The 15,326-nt window shown below is 39.1% G+C and overlaps 1 protein-coding gene across 8 annotated transcripts in view; it reads left to right on the top strand.

Moving 5' to 3' along the window:
- LPIN3 (lipin 3) overlaps nucleotides 1–15,326 on the top strand; it is a 55,647-nt gene that overhangs the window by 22,640 nt on the left and 17,681 nt on the right. For all 8 annotated transcript variants that reach the window (XR_015748459.1, XM_087959366.1, XM_087959363.1 and 5 more), the window contains exons 2-7: nucleotides 1,696–1,896; nucleotides 4,419–4,514; nucleotides 5,458–5,702; nucleotides 9,953–10,060; nucleotides 10,983–11,100; nucleotides 13,451–13,910. Coding sequence is in view for 7 of the 8 variants with exons in the window: in XM_087959366.1 (XP_087815492.1) it covers nucleotides 1,705–1,896; nucleotides 4,419–4,514; nucleotides 5,458–5,702; nucleotides 9,953–10,060; nucleotides 10,983–11,100; nucleotides 13,451–13,910 (1,219 nt within the window). In the remaining variant the exon portion in view is untranslated. The remainder of the gene's footprint in view (nucleotides 1–1,695; nucleotides 1,897–4,418; nucleotides 4,515–5,457; nucleotides 5,703–9,952; nucleotides 10,061–10,982; nucleotides 11,101–13,450; nucleotides 13,911–15,326) is intronic.

Here is a 15,326-nt window from a genome sequence, read left to right as displayed (position 1 = left end):
TTGCTCTCTGTTTATGTACAGTAGCTTGCCCTATCAGTGTGCAGATCCTTGATTAGGCTGTTGTATACTGTTGGATTGTTTGTCTGGTGTTGATCCTGGTGTTTAATTTCTGTTTTCTGGATGTTGGTTGCAAGCAAGGAGTTTGTTTTTTTCTATTCAGCTTTTTATTATTGTCTTATCAAAGTTTTGAATGCTATGTAAATATGCCTGTTGGTGGTTGAGCACATCCATGAAATCCAACTTACAGTTAGAAGACATGATAAAATATATTTAATTATACAACACATGGACAGATGTAACCATGGTTTCAATTGTGGAAATGTGAGCACCCAAAAACAACCTAAATCCCCAAATTCTAGGAAATTCCTGGCCAGCAATCAATCAACATTTAGATAAGTAGGGATTGACGACATGATTTAGCATCACACAAACAAGCAGTATATAATGCTCTAATCAAAGAATAAGGGTACCAACTCAGACAAACAAATAGTAAATAAAACCTGATAGAAGCAACACTCCTACCAACATTAATTGGCCAAGCTACTGTACCTAAACAGGAGAAACCTCTCTCCCTTCTAGCATAGAGATATTGCCAAATCTGATAACTGCAAGCAAGCAATTAAGCTCAGAGGATGCCAAGGATTGCACAATTGAACCCTGGGCTACAGATACTCTCTTCTATTGTTTAGGATCTTAGAGAACAGGGGTCCTCAAACTTGGGCAACTTTAAGGCTTGTGGACTTCAACTCCCAGAATTCTCCAGCTGGCTGGGGAATTCTGGGAGTTGAAGTCCACAAGCCTTAAAGTTGCCAAGTTTGGAGACCTCTGGTATAAAATAATAGAGTTGGAAGGGATATTGGAAGTTTTCTAGTCCAACCAATCTTTTTCCAGCAAGGCTCTTTCTCAGATGTTTAGTGCTTAAATACAGCCCAAGAAAGCAGAGCTGTTTCAATCAATTGATTTTAATTAGATAATTTAATGTTAGAGAAACAAAAAAATAGTTGACTTTGATGAGACCACAGTGTTTTAAAAATATTTTTTTTTAAAAAAAATATCTATTTATGCAGACAGGATGACAAAACCAACATTTTTAAGATGCAACTCACAAATGGTTATAGCTAGGAAATGAACTGAACAAACTGTTCATATTCTAATTCACCATCGGGAATCAAGATATTTATAATTTTGTGTCTCAGATTTGCACATGTCAAAACTTAAAGATAAATGGCTTATCTTCTCCGATCTTTGCATTTGCTCAAATAGCAACTCCTTTGCCCTGGATAAATGGAAGCAGCCAAGCCAAGATGAGGATTGGGAGGGTAACAAATTTGGCTGAGATTGCTTATTTACCACTTTAATTATTCTTACCTCTAAAAGGCTAGAGGATAAGGAAGGCCAAGAAGAGCCTTGTGGGTGGATGTGGGCAGTAGGACAGGGGGGGGGGGGAAACCACCAAGTGTGGGAGATGCAACCTGAGGTTGACTTTGGCATAGGTCATCTGGAGAATTTTTTTGCTGTGGATGTTGAAAACTTGCAAATTTGTGAGAGATGGGAACATTTAGTGTTTCATTAATATCTGAAAGGATACCATTTCTTAACCTTAGAAACTGTTGTTGGATGACACAATCTAACCTTGGGACTACAGTTAATGTTTTATTTAAATAGGATTTCTTTTGTTATTCTTTCTCCTCCTAGACTCAGACAATGAACTATGTGGGTCAGATTGCTGAAACTGTATTTGGCACGGTGAAGGAGCTGTACAGGGGCCTGAATCCAGCCACCCTTACGGGCTGCATTGATGTCATTGTGGTAAGGCAACCAGATGGTTCCTTATGTTGTTCACCTTTCCACGTGCGCTTTGGGAAGCTGCAAGTTCTGCATTCCAGTGAGAAAGTGGTAAGTAGTTAAGAGATGTGTAGCAGCTAACACTGTAATTTTCTGCAACTTAAACAGAAATCCTTCAGGTTCTCTCTGTCTCTCTCTCTCTCTCTCTCTGTCTCTCTCTGTCTGTCTCTCTATGTCTCTCTATGTCTCTCCTACCCTCCCTCCCTCTCTCCCTCTCCCTCTCTCTCTGTAATTTGGCAGAATGCACATTCATAAGTAAAATAACCATGTTTTCAGGCCATTAAACGGGGACAAAGAAGGCTTACATAGGGAAAGTTGGCACTTTTATGAAGTGTGGCCTTTTATGGAATGTTCTTTCAAAAATTGCTCCAGCTTTGGCTGCTCCATGGAACCAAGATGTATGGTAAGCCTCATTACACTATGCATCTGATGCCCACCCACTCATTCTCTTTAGAGTAGGAAGTGGAAGCCTATAGCCCAGTGATGGCTAACCTTTTCCTCGTTGCGTGCCAAAAGTATGTGCATGCGCGTGCATGCCTCCACCCATAATGCAATGCATGCATGACTCCCCCACCCTCTGTGCATGCATGCGCAACTCTTCTGCATGAGACTCTGCTTCCTGCGCATGCACGCGCATCTACCCCGCGCATGCGTGGCAGATACCCGACAATCAGCTGGCTGGCGGGGTGTGTGTGCATGCATGCGCACTGTTGCTGTTCTGGGAGACCTCTCGCATACCGACAGAAATGGCTCTGCATGTCACTTCCAGCATGTGTACCATAGGTTTGCCATCACGGCTGTAGCCACTGGGCATATTCACAAATCTTTGTACTATGCATGATACAAAGATTTCATTAAAGAATCTAATATTCCTATCATGAAAGAATCTAATAATCACCCCAATTTTTTGTGCTTCAGCCTTCAATTAGAATTCTTTTGGCTGGCAGTGATTATTAATTAAATTTATATGCTGTCCATCTCACTATCCAAAGTGAAATGAACGATTACTATCACTATCCAAAATGATTATGGCAGCCATAAGCTAGCATAACTGGAAAGCAAAAAAATGATCATCTCCTATTTTGTCAATTCAATTTGTTTCATTAGTCTCTGAAAATGTTCAATACAAAAAAAAAGGATATATCTCCATTCCTGTTTACTTCTGAGCAGTGAAAAATTCAACATGCTTTGAAGCCTAGATTCATCTGCCTCATTTTATTGTCAACTATGCCACACTAATCATACACCAGAAACATAAGATTGTTTTTACATAGCCTCAACTACCAAAGCCAAATTTATTTATTGAATGTGTATGCCACTCAATCCCAACCAGTCTAGGCAGATTACTGAATTATAATACAAACAACAACATCCCATTTACCAATTACAGCATCAAAATCGGCAACCAAGAACAATGAAATTCTAAAGGGCTTGGCTAAAAAATACATTTCAAGCTCTCTCCTCAGCTGAATAAGGAGGGGCCAGCTTCAGCTCCATAATATAAGCCCTATAACACTTAGAATAATTATTATTTGAAGAATTAGAACTAATTTTATGCTAAATCAACCTGTAGCAAAGGGATACTTAAGTAATTTGAATCAGAAGGTAAGTATGTTGCCTTCTGATATTTTTGGATTAGAGGTGAAGTCCTCTGTGTATCTGTTAAATGACGTACATTGCACAAAGTTGTCTCTCTGTGGAGCCATTTACAGCAGCACACCAGATATTTTTAAGTTGCTCTCTGTACTTTTTATCTTCTCACCCATTTCCTGCTATGTTGAAATCTGTCATTCCTACTGATAAAAGGGAAAATTAAGAAAGGGAGAAACCTCCACAGCAGAAAATGGAACTGGAAAGTAGCGTTAATTAAACTGGAGATGGGGGAGTTGAATGACACTGCCAGATCCAGTGAAAAGCTGAAGAAGCGAAATGTCTTCAAAGAAAAACCAGAAAGTCTGGTTGCCTTTTGAAAAAGCATCTTAGGACAACCTGGATGACTGAGAATCTCCATAGACAGTATTTATGCAAGGAACATCAGGTGGAAGAATCCTGCTTGTAGCAGCACTGCCTTTATTCTTTTTTCTCCCTAAAGGCAACAATTCAGATCCAACTTGGATACTAGTAGTAATTGACAAAAAGATTCTTTTCCACTCCGTAATATTTTCACCTGCGCATCTCCATGGCTTTTCCCCCCTGCAATAATTTATTTGTATTATAAATAAATCTGTAATAACATTTGACTGAAACCCATAGATTTTTGTGGATTTCTTTAAAAAGTAAACATGCTCTTATTTATTTAGACATATCAAGTATACCGTCTGTAGAGATGCCCCTTAAACATATTTCCTCTTTTAAAAAAACACAAAATTAACATTGATATCTTAGTTCTGTCTTTCATGGCAACATGAAAAAAAATGCTACTGAATAAACTTATTTTTTGATCTCTTTATTTCTAAATGTGTGTGGGCCAGATCCATTTTCTCACCCTCAATTTCTTATACAGGAAATAGTTGGGATTTTTTCAGAAATTGTTTCCTAGGCTTAAAATAATTTGACCTTTCCTCTTTTATTAGGTTGACATAGAGATCAATGGAGAGCCAGTCCATCTGCATATGAAGCTGGGTGACAATGGAGAAGCTTTTTTTGTCCAGGAGTCAGAAGAACAAAAGGTGGGCATATTTACATGGCATAAATATGCATCTGGCCATTTCTTTCAGACATACTTCTTAGTAGACTAGACCATTGATTCTCATCCTTGGCAACTTTAAGATTTATGGAGTTTAACTCCTAGAATGCTGAGAGTTGAAGTCCATACATCTTAAAATTGCTAAGGCTGAGAAACACTTGGTTAGACCAAAGGCATAGTATTTTGAAGCCCTGTTGTGTGACACACACACACACAACACACACACACACCCTTACCAAAATCAGATTTCTCACTGATTTCTCAGGTTTTGCTAGGGATTGCTCTTCATTGGGAAAACACGAGAACATCACTGTAACCTTTCCTTCTGAAATATCCATCAAGGGAATCCTCAAAGAAATAAGCTTATTGTTGAATTTAGGATTAGACAGTTTATCTTTTATTTTTTTTAAAAAAAGAAGATGGAATTTCAAAATAGTTGTTGACGAGACATAATATGTTCTGTATTTTTTATTTAGTCCCAAGAAACACATACTTTAAAATATTTTCCAAGTGTTTGTTAATAATGTAAAAAAAATATGGTTGAGGAGAAAGTCTAGCTCACGGGTGTCAAACTTGATCGTGTCCTGTGATGTATCATAATGTACCGCAATGTTTTTTGCCTTTGAATAGCAGGGGTAGGCATAGCCTGAATGTGACACATCCAGACCACAGGCCACCAGTTTGACAGGCCTGGTCTAGCTCCTGCAGCTGCTCTTTCCCTGACTATCTGAGTAGATTTTTCCCTGGTAGGCATGGGGTGAAACCTATCCATAACTCTTAGAATCCTGGATTTGTAAAATCAGAATATGTAGGTCTTCCAGTCTGCAATCCCTGAGTTTGCATTTTAATTTGTCTAGCATTAACGGCTTAAACCTGACTCAATCCTGGCTGAGGAACTGATCAGATTTGTGCAATCTGTCTCCCAGGAGAGAATCCCAAGCTTCTTGTGCACATCTCCCATCCCCACTGAGAAAAGCATTGATGCTGGGGCCAAATCCGCCAAGTTATATGGGACCTCTGATAGCTTGGGCTCTGATACAGCTGCTCGCAAGAAAAGATGGCGCAAGAAGAAGCCAAAGAAAAGAGAATCACCTGCAGATTCAACATCAGAAGAAGAAGGGACTGAGAGTGAGAGATCTCTGGAGGAGAAGCGAAAATTGTTGATTTCCAAGTAAGAGTGTAGACCAAATTGGCAGTAGTATCGTCTTGTTTCAAACATTTGCTGTTGTTGAGATTCTTTTTAATTGCAGATGGCAGGTACTGAGCTTGGAATCTTTTAAATCCAATTTTATCCCCCTTTTCATTTAGCTGCTGATCTGCTGGATCCAATATCCTTGCTTTACTTATACAGGTAGTCCTCTAGGTACAACCATAATGAAGCCTGCACATCACGGTCATATGTCTTGATGGTCGCAAAACTGGTTACCCCTGTGACTGACTCAATTTTACTATCTTTTGTTGTGGCAGTTAAGCGATCCAATGGTTTGCTATGGTCCAGTTTTGCCAAAAACCAGAAGTAAGTACTGGTTTTAGGCAAAAGTGTCAAAAAAGTTTATGGGACCATGGGATGTTGCAAATGGCTGTAAATGCAGGCCAGTTGCCAAGTGGTCACATAATTTGTGTTGCCAAGTGGTCACATAATTAGGGTGGGACAGTCATCAGAACTTCAGAACTGGGTCATAAGTACCAAAGTATGTTATAACTTAGAACAATCGCTAAGTTGTAAGTCAAGGACTATATTTAATATTTCAGTTGACATATTGAAAAAGCAAGTTAGGAGAGAAGTATGAAGCAGCTGTTAGTTCTGTGAAAGTAAGTGCACAAATAAACAGACTGTCAGGGCTCCAACAAATCCACCCTCATTCAAAGCAAAAGTCTCTAGCCACATCCCAGAAAAAAGTAAATTGATTTATTAGGAGTGGCCATGTTGGCATAAGCTGCATGCAGCTGATACTAAATTACATCATACATTTCCCCTTGACCCTGGTCTCCCCCCCCCCCCAACCCCTGGATGTGACTTCTCCAATGGGACACATCCAACTCCAAGAGTCATCCATCATGTTCTCCAATAACCTTCTTATGCTCGACAACTTTGGGCTGCCAGGGTGATTATCTAGGCATTTCAAGAATGCTTTGTTTTCCCCCACTCCCTTTCTCTGGCAACTAAAAAGACCAAATGAGTATCGTTTTAATTGACACTGGCCTTGGAAAAGCCTTTTCTAATTTGTTTCTAATTTGAAATCAATAAATGAATGAAAGATGTAAAGATAAACCTACCAAAATAAACAGTTCTTCTAAAATTAGGGTGGTGTCAATGGCAGTAAGGTTTTTAGTTTGGTTGTTTGCTCTAAATGCAGATAGAAATGTCTTCCCTGATTTTAATTATGAAATTTGTATAGCTTTATTGGAAAGGAAATTGATGGAAAACCATTGTGCACTTGGTTCGGATCTTTATAAGATGTGGATTCAATATTGGTACCCTAAAGCCTATCTAATCTATGTTCAACCAAACTGAGTGTAATCAGTCCTCCATATATTATGATTCTTCACAGATTTTATGAAAATCTTTCATTTTCTACCTATTCTGATGGGGGAACAGGAAGATGGCTGAAATTCTGACAACTTGAAATAGCTGTCAGTTTGTATTTAATTTGGTGGATCAACTTTCTCGAAAATATATTATTGAATTTTAAGGGACTTTTGGCAGATGTTCAGATTTCAGATTACTTGATCTTGTCTAATGAGCATTTGTGTCATGGTTGATTGTCTTTTCTATATTTCAGAATAATGAGGCCCACAGGGAGAAAGGATGCTGAACTTAAGATTTTTAAGTCTTTAACACTTCAAAACCTTAATTTCTCCCACAATGTTTATGCATTCGCAATTTAATATATTCTGTTGTAATGTAATGAAATGTGATTTGTGTTCCTGGGTGACAGAATGGCATTTCTCTAGCCTTCTTGTTTTCAAGTAGGACTTAAGCAAAATAATGTCTCAGATTTTGTGTTTTCTTTCCGAATGCAAATAAGAAGACACACCCTCCCTATCTGTGTCATTTTCCCAGTCCAAATGTATTATTCATGATGATGAAATTCTCAAGGTTATTCTTGCACAACTTCCCAGGTGTGTTCTTTGAATTTGCTGAGTGATCTTCTGAGACAAAAGACAAGAAGTAAGAACTGGCTGTGTAGCTTTTAGAAACAAGTCTGTTCAAATTTTCATAATAGTTTAAAGGTTCCAAAGATAGATGTTACTGTTTATGAATGACATGGAAAAAAGATGTAAGTCAGATAACACTTGATATGTGCTAAGGATTTGCCTTGCCCAATGGAAGCAACGCTAAGCTAATGAAATATCAGCCTTGCAAAAAAGATTCCAATAGATGTTGGGTTTTTGGTTTTTCTTTTTCTTTTTTGCATTTCAAATGCAAAAGGAGGTGAAGGGGAACATGGCCTTTGGCTGCAGAATTCTTTCCCAGGAAAGCTTGCTTAACATCTACTTTGAAGCTATTATAATGGCAAGAGAAACCCTTTTTTATTTTCCAGGATTTTTTCATTAACATAATATATGCAGTGAGCTTTTTGTTTGCTTTGGGGATGCCTTTATACTGCTATATATTTATAATTTGAAATTAAAGCCTTGTGGAAACTTGTCAAATTATGGATTATAACTGCTTGAAGTGAACAAAAGAACAAGGTTGCAGTCACGAACCAGAATTTGATCAGCTGGCGAGCTTCCCTACCACATCAATCAAGAAACCTTTGAGTTTGGAGCCCAGTGAGACTTCTGTATTCTGGCAATCAACTGATTGAAGAAATCACAGTAGCATAGTTGGCTAATTAAAGCTGAATATATTTGTATATAAGCAGCATGTTCCAGTCCCAAAACACACTGAAACATTTTGAGTGCTTGTGACAAAACTCCTTATTTAGATTATAAGAGCCACCTCAAAAGTCTAGGCCAAAATCATTTGGGAGCAATACAGAATATGAATACATTATTTTGCCTGGCCTTTGAGAAATGCATCTTCTTCCCATCCCAGCCTTCCATGATTATAAAACATCAGAAACAAGCTGGTGTATGAATAACAGAGTTGCTTAAAATATTCTTATTTATACAAGAATATGGAAGCTATACCAGCAGGATGAATTCAGACTCTTATGAATGACATATGTAGTCCTATCCTTATGCTTAGAAAAGTGGGGTCTGTTGTACATATGTATGAGATCCCATTTCTCATTTTTCTGCTTAGTTTCTCAGTTTTCTGTTTGAAAATTGTTTTCATCCTGTCTTTGCATTAGTTTACATTTTTCAAAAAAGATTCATATACATTTTCATACTTTTTATCTTCAGGATATGGAATTCTTGAATATATTCTTCTAATAAACACATTTTGCAAGCAAATTCTTGCAATTTAATGCATTTTTATCTGCATATATTTTTGGGATATTACCATTTTTTGTTCAGAAAGTTGCACTGAAAAATGCAGATTCAAACAAATAATTGTAGCTTGGTTTGCATATAGATTTCAGAAGAATAAAGTAGTTAAGTTTGTATTAAAATGTGAATTGTAGGAATTTCTATTCATTCCATTCTTTTTTCTTTAGTAAGTCTATAACTTCAGACAAGGGCTGTAGATTCCTTCATTCAGTGTCATCATGACTTCGACAATCATTGAACAGTCATAAGTGAAGGACTACCTCTACAATTTTATTTCTGCCTCCTGTGTAGTCTGTAAATGGCCATTCTGCAACCATCATTTGGTTATTTAAAAGTCTGATGTAACCCACAGAACTTCCCAGCACTGAAGCTAACTGTCACAAATCACTTGAAATAATTCTATGCAGTGTACACAAGAACCGTGGTGACGCAGTGATTAGAATGCAGTCTTGCAGACTAATTCTGCTGACTGTCAGGAATTCAATTCTGACCAGCTCAAGGTTGACTCTGCCCTCTATCCTTCTGAGGTCAGTAAAATGAGGGCCCAGATTCCTGTGGATAATATGCTGACTCTGTAAACCACTTCGACAGGGCTGTAAAACACTGTGAAGCGATATATAAGTCTAAGTCTAAGTCTAAGTTAGTGCTAGTGCTATCAAGTCAGTGCAAGGCTCTTTCCTGTCAAGAATATAACAGTACCCTGTTGAATTAGATCCCTGGCCCATATAGCCCAGCAGTCTGTTCTCACACTGGCCAATCAATGCACAAGGGAATCCACTAGTCTCCTGGAAGATGGCTTTCAGAGGCAGTTACAAGGTTAATGGCTGTTGATTTCTGTGAATTCTGTGAATTGTTCCAACCCTTTTTTGAAGGCAGCCATGATGGTAGCCAGCACTGTACTTTTTGGTCTATGCACATGAATGTCTCCTATTACTAAAGAGATGTCTTTGTACCTAACTTCATTCTATCTTTCCTCATCAGTAACACACTGTACTATTCTTTTGGAGATGTCCAACAACAAGAAGATGGGACTCTACAACTTCAAGAAGTACATCCATACTCTGATGGAGAACTAACTCCCCTGCAGTGGTAAATATAGCAGGGATGCAAAGGAGCCAAATAGTTCTACCTGTTTGAATATAGGATATGACTTGGGAAATGCAATGGTTGTACTTATGGACCCAGGGCCATCCCATCTGTATGCCATTTCTGATATGATATATCTGCCTTTTTTTAAAAGAAAAAAGAAAAAGAAAAATTCCAGTTTCTATTGGGACATCTAAACTTTTTGGACATATTTGAAGAACTCTGGATCTTGGTTGGTATGGGAATTTGGAGTCACCATGGTAGTATTAAAAGAGCTAAAATATAGCAGGCTTCTCATACTTGGCACTCTCTGAAGAGGTCCATGACACGTAACTGGACATTGTGGTTGACATTTAACTAATATCTAGCATTTCTGGACAGTAAATAGAGGAAAGCTCTATTTCTTCGAGCTTTCAGGGAGTACAGTGGTCAAAGAAGAAAAGTGATCTTGGGATAACTGTCTTCCAGTTGCTTGTCTCCAGTTGTATGTCTATAGAAAAGGACATATGGCCTCTTCAAGTATCCCAGAAGCTAAAAGAGAAGTAGTGATGATATTATTTGTTTGAAGATAGTAGGATTGGATCAGTTTTGGCTATAATATTAATTGGGAGTGAGAAGATTCAAGTCAAAAGAAATGGTGGAACTAAACTTGAACAAAAAGAAAGAAAAGGATAACACTCTTTCTCAGGAGAGATTAGATGACAGGAATAAAATAGCCAGGTTCTTTTTCTAATCCTTCAATTGATTTTGCTCTATGAAGTTACTGGTATTCCTAAACTTCTCTTTCCTGATCTATTATATCAACTCTTATGATGATTTCTTGATTGTGCTGATTTCTATCGTGTATTTACCTGCAAATAAGTTAGATCACCAGTATTCTTCACTATCAATACTAAAAGTGTTCTGATTTATCTCCCTTCCCCAGCCTTTCTCAAAGTTGTTCATCTGCTCCAAAAAGCGACTCTGAATTGGAGATCAGAAATCCTGAACTACCTCGTGGTTCTGAATCCCAGCTACAATGGTCCTGGGGTAGACTGCCAGAGGTGGGTGTAGATAAAGGAAGAGTCTCTGAGATGCATAGCTTCATGTCTTATATGAATAGATGCAAAAATGTTCTCATCATAATCATAAAAAAGGATAGCCATATGTTTATAAGCGTGTGAAATCCCACCCTCCCAAATTCCCAGGCAGTGAATGTGGCAGCCTCGAAGCTTCAAAGAAAAAAAAAGGCCTCCAAGGCTGACAGCATGTTTAGGACTCCCTTTTATAGTCCTTATAACACAATGGCCTAAAACCGTGATGGCGAACCTATGGCACGTGTGCGAGAAGTGGCATGCAGAGCCATTTCTGCTGGCACGTGAGAGTCACCTGGAACAGACCCTCTGCGCATGTGTGCATGCCCCCCACCAGCTAGCTGATTGTGTCAGGTATCTGTCATGCATACATGGAGGGAGATGTGCGTGCATGCGCAGGGGTTGGGGTGGGTCATGTACACATTGCATTATGGGTGCAGGCACACATGCGCACTTTTGGCACACGACAAGGAAAAGGTTAGCCATCACTAGCCTAAAATATACCTAATATTTCAGAAGAGTGGGGACAGGAACTGAAATACACAGATAAATGATATAAGGTAGGCAGGGATGTGTCCCATAGATGGGCCAGGACAGGGATTTTAGTATTTTCCTGGGAATGGATCAGAGGTGGGATTCTACCCGTTCACACCTATTCTCTAGAACCGGTTGTTAACATTCTAAGCAGTTCGGAGAACCGGTTGTCAGAAGAAATTACTGGCCTAATCCTGTAAGGAAGGCAGGAAGGAAACATTCTGGTGTTGCTTACAGAAACTCTTTCCGTTAACCCTTATTACATTCTTGGCAGGACTAGTCTTCCTGTCTCAGGAACTTCTCTGGAGATTTTTTCCCCTCCTTTGCTGGTACTTTGCTTGTGTGGAGTGACCATTTAAAGTTACAATGGCACTGAAAAAAAGTGACTTAAGTGACTTTTTCACACTTACCACTGTTGCAGCATCTCCACAGTCATGAGAGGCCAGGCGAGGAGATGCGTGCCTCGATTTGAGTGATATTGAGTTGGCCATACCCAGCCAATAACATGACCACCAAGCCATGTCTACCCAGTCACATGACCACCAAGCCATGCCCACGGAACCAGTTGTTAAAATTTTTGAATCCCACCCCTGGAATGGATGGATGGATTTATACCACCCCAATCTTTAACTGGGTTACAGACCTACTTAAAGTGGTGATATCTATAGAAAATCCAGTTTTCTAGTTCTTAGTGGTTGGGCAGAAACCACTAGAAATAAGTGGTTTCAATCAATACTATGATTGTTTAAGGTTTATGCTACAATATTGGAATTGCTCTTACTTCAGAGTTGCAACATTTTTCAGCAACCGTCACTCATCAGGGATCAATGAGACCAGAAGTTTGGAATTTACTTGTGACTTCAGACTTACGTATGTCTGAATTATATCAATATATTATAAATTGACAAATAATTGCAAGTGAAAGTAATTTAAACCAGAGGGTGTGACTTTATGAAGACCCTTACCTCTTTTTTATACAAATAAGATATTCAAGTTATTTATATTTAATATATTTAATATTCAAAAATTAAAAATTTAAAAATTTAAATTTAAAGAAAAATCAAAAAGTTATTTCATTTCTTTGCATTTTTTTAACATCCTGCAATCTTGGTTTAAATTCCAGTAAAATTACTCATGTGACAGTAGTATCTTGTATACATATGCATGCATGGTGCAATAATCCCGTGTTTCTCATATAATAAGGCTGGGTCTTATTTTTTTTTTGAGCCCCGAAAAAATGGCTAGGCTGTCTTTTCGGGGATGACTTAATTCCCCCCCTTGCATCTTTGGGCGGGCGGGTGGCGATGGCTTGGATGTTGACCTCAGTGTTGGTGGGGCACTTCGTATCGGGGTCAACGCAGGCAGCACCATATCCGGGTGTGCAACAAAAGTATTTCCTAACGGCAAGCCCCCCCACCATTCCCCCCATTTCACATGTTTTAATATAGGCCTTAATTTGGGGGAAGGGGCTTAATTTCATTTCATGCCTATAAAACATGCTGGGACTTCCTATTGGGGGAGGCCGTATTGTTGGAGAAACAGGGTAAATACCTGTAGCATGGGTGTCAAACTCGATTGCATCACAGGCCGGATTGTGATGCACTGTGACTTTTTTGCTTTTGTGAAGCCGGGGTGGGTGTGACCTATGCATGACATATCTGACCCATGGACTGCCAGTTTGACAAGTCTCACCTGTAGGGTTAGAAGAAGAAAATGATTGTGTCCCCAAAATTGTTTTGTTGTATCTCTTTTGTGAGATGTTTCACAAGACTTTTTCCTTTTCAAGATGAGCAAATCAGACCATGTAGAAGCAACCAAGCCTGTCTCAAATGTCTCTGCAACAACAGCTAATGACCCAACTACTGTTATTCCTATGGACGAGACAACTCACTTTGTGGCTATTACAGCTGGCTCAGAAAGTGACCTGGGAACAGTTGATTCTGATGATACATCATCTACTCCCATAATTAAGCCAACCCCTGTTTTTCCTTCTGGAAATGGACTTCTGGGAGATGAAGACCCCTGTCCTTCCATTTGCACAGCTATAGATCAAGTGGACACTGATCGTGGACTTCCAGGAGATACAGAAGTAATAGCAGCAATTGAAGAAGATGGCAGATCACATTCTATCAAGGAGACAGATGTGCAGACTACATATACAGATTTGGAAGTGCCTTCTTTGCAAAAACCTTTGTCAAGCCAAGAACCCTGCAGTGATCCAGAGGTGAACCAGGAGAAAAGAAGGAGTAAGTGGAGATGGAAACAATACAGTTGAGCAGTCTTTAACAAAGTGTAATGGGCAGTCTCAAACTCTAACAGGAATGTTTCTTTTTTGCTACATTGATCAACCTAGAATGGAGCCTTCCAAATATACTTGGAACTCACTGTGGAATCTTTTCCCATTCTCTTGAAGAATCTTGAACCTTATTTATAGTTTGAGGATAGGGCAAGATGTTCTGTTTTTAATCTTCAACACATTCTGTCCCTCCCGGGCTTTTTCCATTCCCAGCTATAGAAACCATCATGATTCCTAAATCAAGTACAGGTAGTTCTTTACTTACAACCATTTATTTAGCAACCATTCAAAGTTAGAATGACACTGAAAAAAAGTGACTTACAACCATTGCAGTATCCCCCATGGTGACATGATCAAAATTTAGACATTTGGCAACTAACAAATATTTATAACGGTGACAACATCCTGCGGGTCATGTGATCACCATTTGTGGCCTTCCCAGCTCTGTTTGAAACAAAAAAAAAAGTCCATTGGAGAAGCCAGATTTGCTTAATGATCATGTTCTGACCCAGCTGGATTCCCAAAGAGCAAACACAGACAAAGGCAGCAGCCCCCACCTTTTAAGGTTTAATAACTAATTCTGTTCTGAAGGCTGCTTTTCACTAATTAGCTTCGACAAGAAAGAGCCTTGCCAAGTTGTTTGTCAAGGCTGCCAAAAACCCAGAGATAAGAACTAATTTACAAAATTCTCCAAACCCAAACTAAGATGTCCACCAGTTGAGTTTAAGAGCTTCTTTGCTTTCTGCAAAGAACGCTTTTTCAAACCTGGCTTTTATCCTCTTGAGGGACGGGACATTACCTTGCAGCCTTACTCCCAAGTCGCCTGTACTGCTGTAATTGTTCTTTCCTCCAAGTAATCCTTCGTGCACGTGCACGTGCACTTGGAACAGGCTCCTCTGGAACCTCCTCATCACTGCTGCCAGCCCCCACAATCTCTGAAGGCAGCAGTCCACTCCCTGATGGTCCTGGCCCCTCATCAGAGTTATCGCTCTCCTCAGCCATCTGCACCTGCTGCCGGCTAACAACAACAGATCATATGATGTACTTAATAACTGCAGTGATTTGCTTAAGAACCATGGCAAAAAAAAAAGTATAACTGGGCACAACTCATTTAACAATTGCCTTGCTTAGAAATAAACATTCTGATGCCCATTGTGGTTGTAAGACAAGTACTATCTGTACTTGCAAAAGATCTGTTTATGTTTTGTATCCAAAGGAAAGAGCCCTCCAAATGGGAATGGCACTTTAGAATATTCAGTCTGAATTCAGAAGTCTATTTTGCAGACAGTGTGACAATTCCAAAGGTGCTTTTTCCAAGAGGCAACTGGACTGTCTGGTTTTTTTTTTTTTTTTTGGTTTTTTTGGG

This window comes from Notechis scutatus, chromosome 3 (genome assembly GCF_049901735.1).
Source record: "Notechis scutatus isolate UNSWTSFEM ecotype Mainland chromosome 3, rNotScu1.2, whole genome shotgun sequence".
Taxonomy (NCBI): domain Eukaryota; kingdom Metazoa; phylum Chordata; class Lepidosauria; order Squamata; family Elapidae; genus Notechis; species Notechis scutatus.
Note: the sequence above shows the minus strand (reverse complement) of the source record. Positions and strands in the feature narration are given on the sequence as shown.